Source organism: Alligator mississippiensis, chromosome 5 (assembly GCF_030867095.1).
Source record: "Alligator mississippiensis isolate rAllMis1 chromosome 5, rAllMis1, whole genome shotgun sequence".
NCBI classification, from domain to species: Eukaryota; Metazoa; Chordata; order Crocodylia; family Alligatoridae; genus Alligator; species Alligator mississippiensis.
In genome coordinates this window covers 1,985,095-2,000,185 of record NC_081828.1, presented here as the reverse complement: position 1 = coordinate 2,000,185, position 15,091 = coordinate 1,985,095, and the positions used below count along the sequence as shown (strand labels likewise).

Below are 15,091 nucleotides of genomic sequence, written 5' to 3'. Positions count from 1 at the left end.
CAAACCGCCCAGACCTCAGAGCCGCGGGACAGCCCCGGGATGCAGGCGGGCCGTGGCCGCCAGCGCCCTGCTGCTGCAAAGAGGGGTCCTGGGCGCTGCAGAGGAAGGGGGATCTCCCCCAGCCCATACCGCTCTGATGGGGGAAATTCCTTCGAGGCCCCAAATCTGGCATTGCTCCGACCTGGAGTGGAAGGGCAAGACCCTCTTAAGTCCTCTGGGTTTGGTGCCAGCAGGAGCACGGGCACAGCCCAGCGATGCTTTTCACATACCAGTAATTCCTACCAAGGGCTATGGGCAAAATCCGCAGAGCGCCTGAATGACTGTCCTGCATTCAAAAGTTGGTTGAACTTTATCTCAACTACATTTTTTTTTTTTAAGGAATATTTTCCGTGTTCCAAACCTAATCAGACAAATCAATTCCAAATCCGTGATACGTGAGTCGTTCAAGAACCACGTGTGGCCGTACTACCGGCACCCTCACCGGGGGCTTCAGATGTTTCCAAATCCTTCAGCAGGCATCCTGTGTTTAGGGTTCGGTTTGGGGTTTGGATGCTCCCGGGTTTCGCTTGCCCTCGGCCGTACGGTCGCAGGAGCAAGCTAGGGAGGAGTCTTCCATTTCCGTAAAGTGGGCATAAAGCCAAGGTCTTCCCACTGGAAATGAAAGCGGAGGTTAACTATACATTACCTCCACCCCATGACGGAAAAGCAGGTATCCCCTGTACCTAGGAAAACTGCCTTAGTGATCACGGTATTTCCCCAGCCAGGTACATAGCTGGTCCCTGAAAGGATATCCCTGGAAGAAATCCTCACCTCTCATCTGGACCATCACGGCTACCTCACTGCTGCACCACCATAGTCAGACTCCCTGTGATCCCAGGTTAGGATCGCTTAGGACTTGTCACTGCGACAAATAAGGCTAAAAGCTCTTTTCATTTTGCGAATGGAGCTTACGAGGCGTGCCCTGCTTCTGAGCTACCCAAACAGCAGCGAGAGCCCCTATATAAATCCATGGTGCATCTACACCTTGACTCCTGTGCCCAGTCCTGGTCCCTGCACCTCCGAAAGGAGAAGGAAGCAGTAGAGAAGGATCAGAGAAGGGCGACAGGGGTGATGATCAGTGGTACGAAGAGGCTTGCCTATGAGGAGAGGCCTGTTCAGTTTATAAACTGAACAGGCCTTATGGCTGCCTTTAAGTTCATCACGGGGGCACAGAAGGGAATTGGTGAGGATTTATTCACCCAGGCGCCCCCGGGGGTTACAAGAAACAATGGCCACAAGCTAGCAGAGAGCAGATTTAGACTGGACATTAGGAAGAACTTCTTCCCAGTTCGAGTGGCCAAGGTCTGGAACAGGCTCCCAAGGGAGGTGGTGCTCTCCCCTACCCTGGGGGTCTTCAAGAGGAGGTTAGATGAGTATCTAGCTGGGGTCATCTAGACCCAGCACTCTTTCCTGCCTATGCAGGGGGTCGGACTCGATGATCTATTGAGGTCCCTTCCGACCCTAACATCTATGAATCTATGAATAAAAGAGACACTTGAGAGGGGAGGTGTTAACACCGGTTAAAAAAAATACCAAGAGGAAGTAGATAGGGATGTATGATTTACTTTCTCTCACAATACAATAAGGGTCGCACCATGAAACGAGTAGGTAGGAGGTTTAAAACTAACAGCAGGAAGTTCTTTTTCACGCAGCGGGTGATTAAAGCGTGAAGCTTGTTGCCACGAGACATGGTGGAAGCTGAGAACGTATCCAGGTTCACGAAGGACTGGACATGTTCTTGGAGGAAAGGGGCATCAGTAGCAGGGGAGAGAGGGACACGGCGCTGAATCAGAATTTCCTGGACCTTCAATGCTGGAGGCTGCAGGGGGGAGAGGAACAGGGGAAAACCCCTGGGCAGACCCATACAAAAAACTAGAACTCTTGGTTCCAAAATGATACCTTTTATTAGACCAACAGAGGAGTTGCAAGAAAAATGTCCTTTTCTGCAAGCTTTCGGGATCAAAGTCCCTTTGCCAGCCTCTGGCAAAAGTATTGATGGTACCAAATGGTAAAAAGTCCCTACAAGTAAGAAGTAAACTTCACTTTTGCACAGAGGAAGCTGAAGATGGAAGGCTGTCCCTCTGAGTCCATGGAAGTGTCTTTGTGAGCTGTGTTGAGTAGCTCTTTGATGTGTAGATCGGGTAGAATTGCTTCCCTGGAGGTGTCAGATGGCAGGAGGGAGGTGAAAACATCTTTCTTGTTGTTCTGCAATGAAGTTTAAAATCCAAAATAAAATCCAAAAAAAAAAAGAGTGGCAGACCCGGTCACTCTCCCTTCCAGACTCCGCTTTCGGTTACTGTCAAGCAGGAGACTGGGCAGGACAGACCGGCGTTCTGACCCCGGGAATGCTAGTTCTGTTCTGTCCTTGCCGTGTCAGGACTTTGGCAGCACCCTTGGCCCTGCTGTATCTGGGACAGTTTGCAGCGTGTTCGATGTTTCAGCCATTGTAGTAGGTGGTTGGGTGCAAGGGTTAAATTCCAAAACGTTAAAGCATGGATTAGAGATAAACCTTTGCCTAGGATGGTGTGGACAGGGTTGGCCCTGCCTGGAGTCCAACTAAATGTGACCTGCTGCGGACCTGCCAGCCCGGCTGCTCTGTGCAGTCACAGGGAATCGCACACAGGATGGAGCAGGCAGCCTGTAGAGTTTCTGTTCAAGTTTGGGGCTTTTGCTACGTTTCTTGAGGGAAATGGCTCTGGGCTCTGCCACTCCATGACTAGGAAGATGCACTTTGAAGTCTTAGCTGTGTCTCAGGGGTTCGTGCCAGAAACACGCTGATCAGCAGTGAGAGCTGCAGGCCCAGTGGGCTCTGGAGCTCTGTCACGTGACAAATACAACTTCATTCTTTGTTGTCATGGGTGTCGCAGGTGTCACCCACCCCGGAGCGGAGGGGCAAGCACAAGCACACCAGCAGTGCCCAGTGTAGCAGGCAAACTGAGGTATGCTCAGGCTTTTAGCATAGTCCAGGCCTTCCCAGAGCTAAGCAACACAAAAAGAATCCTAGTAGCAACAACGGGCGAGCCAGGCACGGAGTGACGGCATCGAGTTGGGAGCTACAACCGATGGGCAAAGGTCATCTCTAGGGGCCGGGGGACAAGGGTAGCAACCTAGGACCCCGATTTCCCTCTTAGTTCTCCGCGCTAGGGTGCTAGAGAGAGCGAATTCTCGATCAGATCAGCTCTGGGCGGGTTGATAAAAGGAGGCATCCTGCCTGATTCTGTCACTGCTCCCACACATGAGATCCCTGCAGCATTGGAGCATTTGTGAAGGAGCTGAAAATTGGTAAGAAGGACTCCTTGCAAACATTGATATTTGCTGGCCCTGTTGCATGGTTAAGCTTTTGCAAGGCTTGGGAGTTGTTAGCCACGGCAGTTAAACCAAAACTGTCTGAGAAAGAGAAAAAGGTGGCACTTGGCTACAAATGTCCAACTCGGGATCCTTAAAATTCTGGTTTATTAGGCAGATTGAAACACTGTAATGAGTTAAATCGTAAACCTTGGGGCTGGTCCTCCCACACACACACACACGCACACACAGTAGCGAGCTACAAGAGTCAGGTATACCTATCCCACAGGTGCTGGAGTCTGTCATTGAGGCTTCTTTCAGCGTGGTGTTATCTTCCAGAAGGGGGTCGCCGGCTGGTCCTTCTCGCTGGACAGGGCAGGTGCTGGTCAAGTTGGAGATCAAGAGGGTGCCGCTGAGGGTCACTTTTCACTGCTTTTTATCTGTCCTTGGCAGACTTTGGTGACTCCCCAGTTTTCAGGTTTGCCCAATCCAGGGGTCACTGACCCTCGTGGGACTTCCCCCCCCTCGGTCGCTACTGGATGGCATCTGTCAGCCCCAGGGGTCGTCCGCATGCACGTGCAGGTTTGGGAGTCCATTGATTAATTTTAAATAGGGCTCTGGGAGTGGTCGATCTGGAGATATTCAGCCCAAAAGTTGGTCTCTGGCGTTGATTAACTCAGGCCAGGGCTTCTAGCCCTTGATCAGTGACGTTTAGAGATTTCCCGGTTATTACATTGTCTTCTATTGAGTTCTTCTGTTGGTTGACCTGCAGTTTCCTTAGGTGTTAATAGCTGCCTGCTGCTCCAGTGTTACACATTCAATCACTGATTCACTCGCTCTTTCAGGGGCCAGCCTGATACAGGGAAGGGCAGTTTGATTCCTGCCCTCGTTAACGTTGTTACAATGTATAACTTAGTTCTGAAACTAAACACATTTAGTTGAAAGTTGAGAGGTGAGGAGTATAAAATATAAGCTACAAAAGTAATGCTATGGCACACAAATAGATAAAAATACCAAAATACAAGGGGAGATACAAAATGCACACCTACACATTTCAAAACACAATTCCTTATCTTAAAGTGAAAGAGAGAGGAAGGAAGAAAAGGTAGAAGAGGAAAAACATATCCAAAGAGGGGAGAGCAACTGCAGGCAAGAGGAAAAGGGGCTTTCTGCTACAGCACTCGTGCAGGGTCTATTGCAGGCGAGCCAAGCCTTACCGAAGGAGATGCAAGAGTTACAAGGGATTGTAGAGGAAGAAAGCGTTAGGTCTGCTGCTATAATAGAGGAGGAAAAAGTTAGGTCTGCCGCCTTAACAGAGAAGGAGGAATCAAAATCTGCAGCCTGGGTAAAGGAGGTCGACAACTGGACGACCAATGCACCCAAAATTTAAGCTTGCTTCGTTGTCAGCAGGAGAAGGGAAGGAGGGAAGAGAGCAGAAAGAGCTGGTTGCAGCCACGCAGGAGACAAAAGAAAGGAAAAGGAAAACAGAGGACACCCAGGGGGAGTTTGCCCTTTTAGACCAATCGAGGCAGGATGTAAAGGGTTGCTCAGATCACCCCGAGCGAGGGCCAGCCGGAGATTGTCAGCTAAACGCCAGCCCTGGGGCTGCAGCTGCTATTCACCCCCAGGTCACGCGTGGCCTTCGCTGAGGATGATTCCCATCTGTGCCCACCCCGGTACGAGGACAGCTGGCGCGCGTGCACAGAGAGGCCTGGGGAGCGGGCAAGCAAAGTAGCTGCTTCATGGCCGGCTCTTCCAGGAGGGGACGGGCTGGCAGCTCCGGAGCCGAGTGCCCCCTGGCACCGGTGGCCCCGCCGTCTACCCGAAGGATGGGTGCCCGAGGAGGGCCAGTGGGCGCGGACACGAGAACTGAGAGCTCGCCCCACGCCCGCTCGGGCTGAGGCTACTGTAAAACCTCGGGGACCTCTTAATAAAGAAAGATTGGGCTCCCGGCATCCGCGACCCGTTGGGCTCCGTCCTCAACCAGCTGCGCCTTGTGTTGGTGGTTTGTTCCATTTGTGCTGGGCGTCACGTCTGTCTGCACCGGGGAGCGAGCCTAGGCCAACGCACGGACCGTGAAGTGAGGCTTTAAGAACATGTTCGGGTCTTTGCAAAAAACGCCTTGTTTCTGTCTGGAGATGCCAGGGCTGCGACGGGCAGTGTCGGGGCAGCCGCATGGCTGCTGGGACGCGGAGAGCGCCGCGCACCCCTGAGCAGCCGCACGCCTTGTTGGGCAGGGCACTTCATGGGCGGAGCCTCGAGACGCATCATTTGCATGCCCAGGATGCAACGCGGTTCCAAAAAAGGACAATTGGGGGGGATTTTCGCTCTTTTGATGGTCCCCGAGCTGCGGCTGGCGGGGGGCTCTGCGGGGCCGGGCTCGGGGCCGAGCAGCCCGCTGGGGGCCGGCCGCGGCGGGGGTCGCTGTGAGCAGAGCAGGGATCGGGCTCGGCCCGGCTGCTGCTCTCCGGCTACTTTAGCATACTCTGGTTTCTCTTCAGATCGCATAAATCTTTCGCCTTTTACTAAAGATTTCCGTGGAGAGGAACAGTTATGAGTTTCGACCCAATTTTTTGAGGCCCCGCTTCGGCGGGGCTGCCCCTGCGTGTGCAAAGACAGAGCGATCCGCCTCGGAAACGAGCCCTAGGGCTGGCTACTTTGTAGCGAGCGGGAGCCCCGGAGCGGCCCAGCCCTCGCCCCCTCCCTTGCAGCGCTCCACAGCCCCGCACAGCAGGAACCACTGACTATTTTCCCCAAACAGCAAAGAAACATCCAGAGTCCCGCGTCTCCAGGCACGCCGCGTGCTGGGGCTGTGGCTGGGTCCTGCCCAGGGCGTCTGTGCGGGGCTGCAGCGCCGGGCTGAGCTGGGTTTCGCAGGTGCCGGCGGCTACGGACTGGGCGCAGCCACGCAGAGGCGGGCTAAGAGTCACTGGGGCCCTGGGCAAACAGCACTGGAGCCCCCACCCCACGGCATACAGCAATGATCAAAAAGCATTTCTAAATAGACCCGTTAAATGTTGACGCCGCGCATTAATGAATAAAGCACAGCACGCGGTGTTGGAATGAACTGCTCGGTTTTGCCACGCACCAAACTGAATAAAACAACTTTGGAAAATGACTCGGATGCCTGGGATCCCCACGACTGGGTGAGGACATGAAAGGAATGATGATCTAGTTTAGCGGTCGTGGAGAGTCTTGCTTGCCTGCTTTTCTTAAATACACATTTCATATTGTGCCTACACGACAGTAAACTACTACAAGAGACATGCAGGCCGGGCCGATCGCCCCGAGTACGGCTCTGAGACTAGCGCCAGTGATTCTTGCGCTTAAAATAAGACAGCAGCCGACGCAATACAACTCCAGTCTGACCCACCTGCGTGTCTGCCTCTGTGCGTGTCCGTGTGTCTGTGTCTGCCCTCGCTCCTGACCCACAGCACCCGCCCCCCAACCCTAATGTTGCCCCTCGCTCCTGACCCACAGCACCCCGCATCCTGCCAGGGTTTGTAGGGATACCCCCAAGCTCCAAACCCTACACACACCTTGGAAGAGAGGGGCCATCACCAGGGAGGAATAGTCCTCCTTGGCCCGGGAGTGTAGGAGGCCATTAGGAAGGCCAAGGCGACGGTGGCACTCAGCCAAGCGACCGGGATTAAGGACAACAAAAAGTCCTTCTTCAAATGCATTGGGAGCAAGAAGCAGGCACCGGTAATGTAGGGCCCCGGTTAGACTCAAATGGTAATCTTGTGGCTACACCAGACGAGAAAGCTGAAATCTTTAACAAGTTCTTTGCCCGTGTTTTCTTGGACAGGGACCAGGACAGCTCCCACCGCAGGTAGGGGCAATCTTGGGGACAGCACTGCCAGGCCTCTGGTCTGCACAGAAGTAGTTAGGGATTTTCTGGAAGGGCTGGACGTTTTAAATCGAACAAGCACCAAACCTTCCTAACCTCATCACCACAAGCAAACTTCCTACGGCCCAAAACACACCGAATGGATCCAGACCATGCAGGACAAGACATGTAAACCTGCCAAGACACCTCCACCACCTCCACAATAACTACCCCCCACGACAGAACCACCCCCAGTCCTGGGTCTTACACCAGCAGCTCCAGAAATGTTATATGTCTCATCCATTGAGCCAAATGCCCTGATAGAAAATACGTAGGAGAGACCAAACAGCAACTGTGCTCCAGAATAAATGCATGCTGGAAAGACAAGAATACCCAATTACCAGCGGGGGCACGTTTCTTACAAGAAATACACTCGCCCTCCAGTCTCTCAGTTCTGATCCTCAAAGGGAGTTTACAAAACACTTTTCTCAGATGAGCCTACGAACTTCACTTCATCAACCTCCTGGATGAAAAAAAAAAATCATGGACTAAATATAGGTATCCAGGTTGTAGTCGCATTGGTCTAGAGGAAAAGGCAATCAGGACTCATAGGAGAGATGATCTCTTTGATTGGACCACCAAGATTTTTGCAAAAAAAAAAATTTTTTTTTAATTTCAATTAAAGTTTTTTGCAAAAAATCTTGTTGGTCTAATAAAAGATATCTGCTCTACTATGAGTCCTGGTGGACTAAATACAGACATTGGGTTTATGGCACGTTATAACTTGCCTGAGATCTGACTCCCCAGGCACCTCTCCACTAGTTACCAGCTACATTCATTCCCTCTCCCCCACTCCCAGCTTGTCTCACCCGCTGACTCCTCAATTCACATCCTCACTGACGGCCTGTCTTGCTGCAGCCCAGCCGCTGGCCTCTTTACTCTTCATCCCAGCTCCTGGGGGAGAGGGGCAGAGTGGGGGTGTCCCCTTGCTCCGGGACAGCAAATAGCTGGTGCGTGTGTGTGTGTGTGTGTGAAGTGGAAACTGGGGAGAGCTGGCGGGTGGGATCTGGGGGTTTGCTGGTGGTTGATCAGCCAGTTCCTGATCCTGGAGCACGCTTTGCTGTTTACAATAGGAAATAATAGGTGGGGGTTAGATGCCCTTGGAGAGGCTTCCTAACACGGAGATGAGCAGGGCTGCGCTGCACCCGGTCGCGGCGTGGGTACGAAGAACGATGCAACTGTAAAAGTGCACTTTCGTTTCTGTACTGAGGATGATGGAACGGTACCGAGAATGACAGGACAGTACCAAGAGTGATGTAATGGCACCAAGGATGACGTAATGGCATCAAGGATGACGTAATGGTACCCAGAATGATGTAATGGTACCAAGAGTGACATAACAGCACCAAGGATGATGTCATGGTACCGAGGATGACATAACTGTAACGGTACCAAGGATGATGTAATGGTACCAAGAATCTCTTAATGGTGCCAAGAATGATGTAACGGTAGCAAAGATGATGTAATGGTAACGGTACCAAGGATGACGGTACTAGGGTAGGCGCCGTGTGCTGTGCTGGGTCAGCGCTGAGGGCAGCCCCCGGTCGAGTTTCGAGGCGACGGACTACAACTCCCATCACGCCCCGCTCCTGCAGGGCTTGAGAGCGGCCCCTGGGGGGCGCACGGCCTGCTGGGAGTGGTAGTTCGGGTGGGGGGGCTGCACTGGTAGCTGGCGGAGGGGTGTGCTGGGCGCCATTTGGCGATGGCTGCCGCCAGGCATGCCGGGTGATGTAGTCCCAATTCCATACGTTGTAGTTCCGGCAGGGCATGCTGGGAGATATAGTCTGCGATCGCGCGAGGGATGCCGGGAGCAGTTCTGGAGCCGGAAGGCATAGAACTGCGGGGGGGGGGGGGGTGGTTTGCCGTGCGGCATGTCGGGAGATGTAGTTCCAGGTGAGAAAGGGCAGCCGGAAGCCCCATTTCCGGTGGCGCAGGGACAACCAGGAGCTTCATTTCCGGTGGCGCGGGGCATGCCGGCAGCTGTAGTTCTGAGTAGGAGAGGCGCGAGACTTCCGGGACCCCTATTTCCGGTAGCGCAGGGGCAGCCGGGAGCCTCATTGCGTGTGGCGCGGGGCATGCCGGGAGCTGTATTTCCGGGCGGGAGAGGCGGGAGGCCGGCGGGAGCCCCATTTCCGTCGGCGGCGCCGCGAGGCATGCCGGTCGCTGTAGTGCCGGGCTCCCAGCAGGCCCCGCGGTGGGTGGCGCGTGGTTTAAACCGGCGGCGGTTGCGCGGGGCTTCTCCCCGGGGCCGCTGAGGCGACTCCACGTGCCCCTCCCCCACCACCACCACACCCCCCCATTGCCCGCCATGGACCAGCGGGTCTGGAGCCGCCTGCGCCCCGGGCTGCTCATCAAGATCCAGCGCAGCAACGGTACCGGGGCGGGGTGTGGATGGGTGGGGTAGATGTGGGGTGTGGATGGGTGGGGTGGGGTGGGGTGGGGGGTAGATGTGGGGTGTGGATGGGTGGGGTGGGGGTAGATGTGGGGTGTGGATGGGTGGGGGGGATGTGGGGTCTGGATGGGGTGGGGGGTAGATGTGGGGTGTGGATGGGGTGGGGGGGGGAAGTGGGGGTTGTTTCGGGGCCCGTCTCACCGCGCCCCCTGTCCGGTCAGGGGCGGTGCACAGCGCCAGGATCAAGGCGGTGGCCCTCGAGACGCTGTCGGTGTCGGTGGAGTGGGCCGAAGGCGGCGCCATGAAAGGAAAGGAGGTGGGTCCGTTCCGCGGGTGTTAACGACCCTCTAATTTTACTGGTCTTGATGTTTGACGAATCACCGCAGGACTAAGGAAACATCCCTTGAGTAGTTTTTGCCTAGTTCGCTGTGTTTTTATGCGTTATGTGATGCAGCAAACGAACGCACGTGCCAGTAAAGTAACACTTGGTTTGCTTTGGTCGTAACCTGAGTAACGGGTGTAGACCCCCAGCTTTTTCTTGGTCTTTTTTTGAAATGCTTCTCATTTCCTTGACCTTGGAGGCAAACGCGTTGTGCTTGTACGTGATGCAGCCGCCATCTGCACTGTTTGCTGGGAGATGCTGCTCTGGAGTCGCTCTTAAACGTTATTTCAGTTACGATGAGTTTGAATTCAGTCGTCCGAACTTACTTATTTCCATGTACTTGTTTTGGGCCATTTGTTTTTGTGAGGCTGGTCTTCATTTTGGAGGACAAGGAGGCTGTGAAATGCCTTATGCCTCATCTCCCTAAATGGTAACGCTATAACAGGAGCCAGCAGCGTGCCCGCGGTGCCAAGACGGGTAACGGCATGCTGGGTGCATTGGGAGGAGCGGTGCCAGCAGATCGAGGGCACTGATCCTTTCCCTCTATTCAGCACTGGGGAGGCCACATCTGGAGTCCTGTGTCCAGCTGTGGGCCCCCCACTACAGAAAGGATGTGGACACGTTGGAGAGAGTCCAGTAGAGGGCATTGAAAATAGCTTGGGGACTAGGGGACAGGACTGGTGAGGAAAGACTGAAGGAACTGCATATCTTTAGTCTGGAGAAGAGAAGACCCAGGGGGATTGAATAGCAGCCTTCACCTCCCTGCTGGGGGGCTGCAAAGAGGATGGAGCTGGGCTGGTCTCAGTGGGGGCAGATGACAGGACAAGGAGCAATGGGCTCCAGTTGCAGCAAGGGAAGTTGAGGTTGGATATTAGGGAAAAAATTTAACAAGGAGGGTGGTGAAGCACTGGAGCAGGTTACCCAAAGAGGCTGTAGCATCTCCATCCTTGGAGGTTTTGAAGACCTAGCTAGACAAAGCCTTGGCTGGGATGATGTAATTGGGGCTGGTCCTGCTTGGAGCAGGGGGTTGGACTGGATGTGACCCCCTGAGCAACCTTCCAGCCCTCGTTGTCATTGGGTCTAACATGTTCATCAGCAAAGCTAACTGGACTTTATCGTGCATCAGCAGATGCATGACAAATAGATCCAAGGAGGGGATACTTCCTCTCTATGTGGCATTGGTCAGACTGCAGTTGGAGTACCGTGTCCAGTTTTGGGTGCTGTACTTCAAGAATTGGCTGGAGGGTCGCACCCAAAGAGTCGTGGTGGATGGGTCGGTCTCGACCTGGAAGGGTGTGGGCAGTGGGTCCCGCAGGGCTCGGTCCTTGGACCGATACTCTTTAATGTCTTCATCAGCGACTTGGACGAGGGAGTCAAATGTACTCTGTCCAAGTTTGCAGATGACACAAAGCTATGGGGAGAAGTGGACACGCCGGAGGGCAGGGAACAGCTGCAGGCAGACCTGGACAGGTTGGACAGTGGGCAGAGTCCTAGCGGACTCCAAGATGAACATGAGCTGGCAGTGTGACAAAGCCATCAGAAAAGCCAACGGCACTTTAGCGTGCATCAGCAGATGCATGACGAATAGGTCCAAGGAGGTGATACTTCCCCTCTATCGGGCGTTGGTCAGACCGCAGTTGGAGTACTGCGTGCAATTCTGGGCGCCACACTTCAAGAAGGATGTGGATAACCTGGAGAGGGTCCAGAGAAGGGCAACTTGTATGGTCAAGGGCCTGCAGACCAAGCCGTACGAGGAGAGACTAGAGAAACTGGACCTCTTCAGCCTCCGCAAGAGAAGGTTGAGAGGCGACCTTGTGGCTGCTTATAAGTTCATCACGGGGGCACAGAAGGGAATTGGTGAGTATTTATTCACCAAGGCGCCCCCGGGGGTTACAAGAAATAATGGCCACAAGCTAGCAGAGAGCAGATTTAGACGGGACATTAGGAAGAACTTCTTCACAGTTTGAGTGGCCAAGGTCTGGAACGGGCTCCCAAGGGAGGTGGTGCTCTCCCCTACCCTGGGGGTCTTCAAGAGGAGGTTAGATGAGTATCTAGCTGGGGTCATCTAGACCCACCACTCTTCCCTGCTTATGCAGGGGGTTGGACTCGATGATCTATTGAGGTCCCTTCCGACCCTAACATCTATGAATCTATGAAGGATGTGGATAGACTCGAGAGAGTCCAGAGGAGGCCACTCGTACGGTCAGGGGCGTACAGGACTAGCCCTACGAAGAGAGACTGAGGGACCTGGACCTCTTCAGCCTCCGCAAGAGAAGGTTGAGAGGGGATCTGGTGGCCGCCTACAAATTCATTAGTGGGGTGCAGCAAGGGATCGGAGATGCTCTGTTTATCAGGGCACCTCTTGGGGTAACAAGGAACAATGGTCGCAAACTAACAGATAGCAGATTTAGGTTGGACATCAGGAAAAACTTCTTTACGGTAAGCGTTGCCAAATTTGGAATGGGCTTCCAAGGGAGGTGGTGCTCTTCCTGCCTTGGGGTCTTTAAGAGAAGGCTGGATAGATGGTATCCGGCTGGGGTCATCTGACCCCAGCGTGCTCTCCTGCCCAGGCAGGGGGTCAGGCTCAATGATATCAGGCTCCAAGGAGGTGATCCTCCCCCTCTACGCGACACTGGTCAGGCCGCAGTTGGAGTCCTGCGTCCAGTTCTGGGCACCCCACTTCAAAAGGGATGTGGACAACATTGAGAGGGTCCAGAGGAGGCCACCCGCATGATCCGGGGACAGCAGGGCAGACCCTACACTGAGAGGCTACGGGACCTGAACCTGTTCAGCCTTCACAAGAGAAGACTGAGGGGGGATCTTGTGGCCGTCTATAAACTCACTGGGGGGACCAGAAGGGTTTGGGGGAGACCTTGTTTCCCCCAGCGCCCCCCGGGATAACAAGGAGTAACGGCCACAAGTTGTTGGAGAGTAGGTTTAGATTAGACATCCGTAGGAACTACTTCACAGTCAGGGCGGCTAGGATCTGGAACCAACTTCCAAGGGAGGTGGTGCCGGCTCCTACCCTGGGGGGCTTTAAGAAGCGGCTCGATGCCTACCTGGCTGGGGTCACTTGAGCCCAGTTTCCCTCCTGCCCAGGCAGGGGGTCAGACCTGAAGATCTGCAAGGTCCCTTCCGACCCGACTTCTGGGATGCTATGATTCTGTGATATGTTGAGGTCCCTTCTGACCCGAGCACCGACGAATCTATGTTTGCTCCTGGAAGATGACACTTACACATTTGTCACGGACTGGAAAAGAGCATTGCCTTCTGTAATAAGACTATAGGGAGTTGAGAGAATACATCTAAATGACTATTAATTTACATGTATCTGCTTTCACCTGGCTCTTGTGTTGTACAATTACAGGTGCCCCTGCATCATGGCTTCTTCCCTAAAGCAGTGTTATAGTGTTCTTAATTCTTGGGGAGTTGATAGGATGGTGGGTTTCCATCTTGCATTGTGAGCTGGCACTGCTGACCTTGGCAAGTCCTGTTTTACACGAGTTTGGCAGCTTCATGTGGCTGCTCAGTGCCTCTAATGATTAGGGGCCTGGGAGGCAAGACTGACGAGGAAAGGCTGAAAGAGGTCCCGTTATTTAGCCTGGAGAAAAGAAGACTGGGGTGGGGGGTTGATAAGTCTTCAGATCCCTGAAAGGTAGTGACAGCAAGGATGGAAATGGGCTTTTCTCTGCAACTAAAGGACCGGACTAGGAGCAATAGCCTCAAGTTGCAGCAGAGGAAATTGAGGTTGGAGGTGAGGAGGAACTTTCTGACTTTCAGGGGCACTGGCAAGCACTGGCATAGGCTGCCCAGCGAGGTTGTGGCACCTCCATCCTTGGAAACATTCAAGAGCAGGTTGGACAGACACGTGCCTGGGAAGATCCTGCCTTGAGCAGGCCTCGTGAGGTCCCTTCTGGCCCTACTTTGCTGTGATCCTAATGATCTGTTCAGGTTTCCTCCAAGAAGCCCCTAGTGTGCGATGGTGAGGTGAGTTTGTTGTGTTTGATGATGTGACGTGTCCTGTATTAAAACCACCCTGAAATGTAGTGATGCGCTGACATTTCTAGTTTCTTGAAAGTCAAATAGGTCTGCAACAGACAGGGGCTTGGCTCTTGTTCGGGCTGGATTCCAGCTGTCAATGGCATTACCTGGCACCTGAGACGCTGCCTGGGCGCACACAGGCAGAAGACAAAGCACGCCAGCCAGGTGGAGGCCTGAAGGAGCAGGTGAAGCCTCAAAGAGGGAATTGGGTTCTTGGCATGTCCTGCCTGATCCCCGTCAATCCAGGTTCTGCCAGCCAAATTAGACCCTCTGTCATACTCGTGTAGACCCACCAATTTTGCTGAGGGCGTGTGATATTGGCAATCTATTATTTGCTCTCTAAAGATGAGCTGGATGGCAAGAATCCATGACCCTCAGACTGGTGAGCTTGCGAGGCCAGGCTTTCACAAGGGGAAAAGGAGCGACCTTGATATCGTCTTCTCCAGTTTCTTGCATCCGCGAGTGTGATGTGACCCTTCGCAGTGCTCAGAAGTAGATCTTTGACAAGGGATGTAGTCAGAGAAATTCCTTAATTATACAGTACTTGATGTGTCATAAGCTTCCGAGTAACCAATACTCTTGTCTCCACAAATATAACTGATTTTTAGTTGGACTAGTTCCGGGAGTAAAGGGACTTGTTTTGAACCCTGTATGGGTTGCATACAGGCAGCTTGTAGGAAGAGCTGCCAGGTCTCAAATGCACTAGACGTGCACCCACCTGCGTGAATGCACGTCACACCGTTTCGTTTTCAAGTGGACTAACTTTGTGTGAGGTCTAATCTATAAAATTTGACAGGTACTTTAATTTTCTGTCTGTGCATGGCTACAATGTACCATTTTGCTTGTCCGGCAGGCTTCAATGATGACTTTTTGCTCTTTGTACGGACTTTATTTTTATCCAGTGATGCCTTTGAAAAAGCCTGTATAAAATAGGAACTTTCTGTGCAGCATCGGTGCTGTTTTTAATGTCAAGGGTAGCTGAATTTCTGCGGAGGATGCAGTAATCTATCATCCAAGCGTCGTGCATACGGACTCTCCCAAAGTTGGCACCATGCTGTTGATA

The 15,091-nt window shown here is 53.3% G+C and overlaps 1 protein-coding gene and 1 non-coding gene across 3 annotated transcripts in view; both read left to right on the top strand.

Moving 5' to 3' along the window:
* Window positions 1-5,805: 5,805 nt before the first annotated feature.
* LOC132251006 (U5 spliceosomal RNA) lies at window positions 5,806-5,921 on the top strand. The gene has a single exon (XR_009462816.1). It is a non-coding gene; the product is annotated as a U5 spliceosomal RNA (small nuclear RNA).
* A 3,408-nt stretch (window positions 5,922-9,329) lies between these two features.
* Window positions 9,330-15,091, top strand: part of KIF2C (kinesin family member 2C) — a 29,399-nt gene continuing 23,637 nt past the window's right edge. For both annotated transcript variants that reach the window (XM_014607416.3, XM_006273906.4), the window contains exons 1-2: window positions 9,330-9,585; window positions 9,827-9,921. In XM_014607416.3, the coding sequence (XP_014462902.1) occupies window positions 9,522-9,585; window positions 9,827-9,921 (159 nt within the window). In that variant the 5' untranslated portion in view covers window positions 9,330-9,521. The remainder of the gene's footprint in view (window positions 9,586-9,826; window positions 9,922-15,091) is intronic.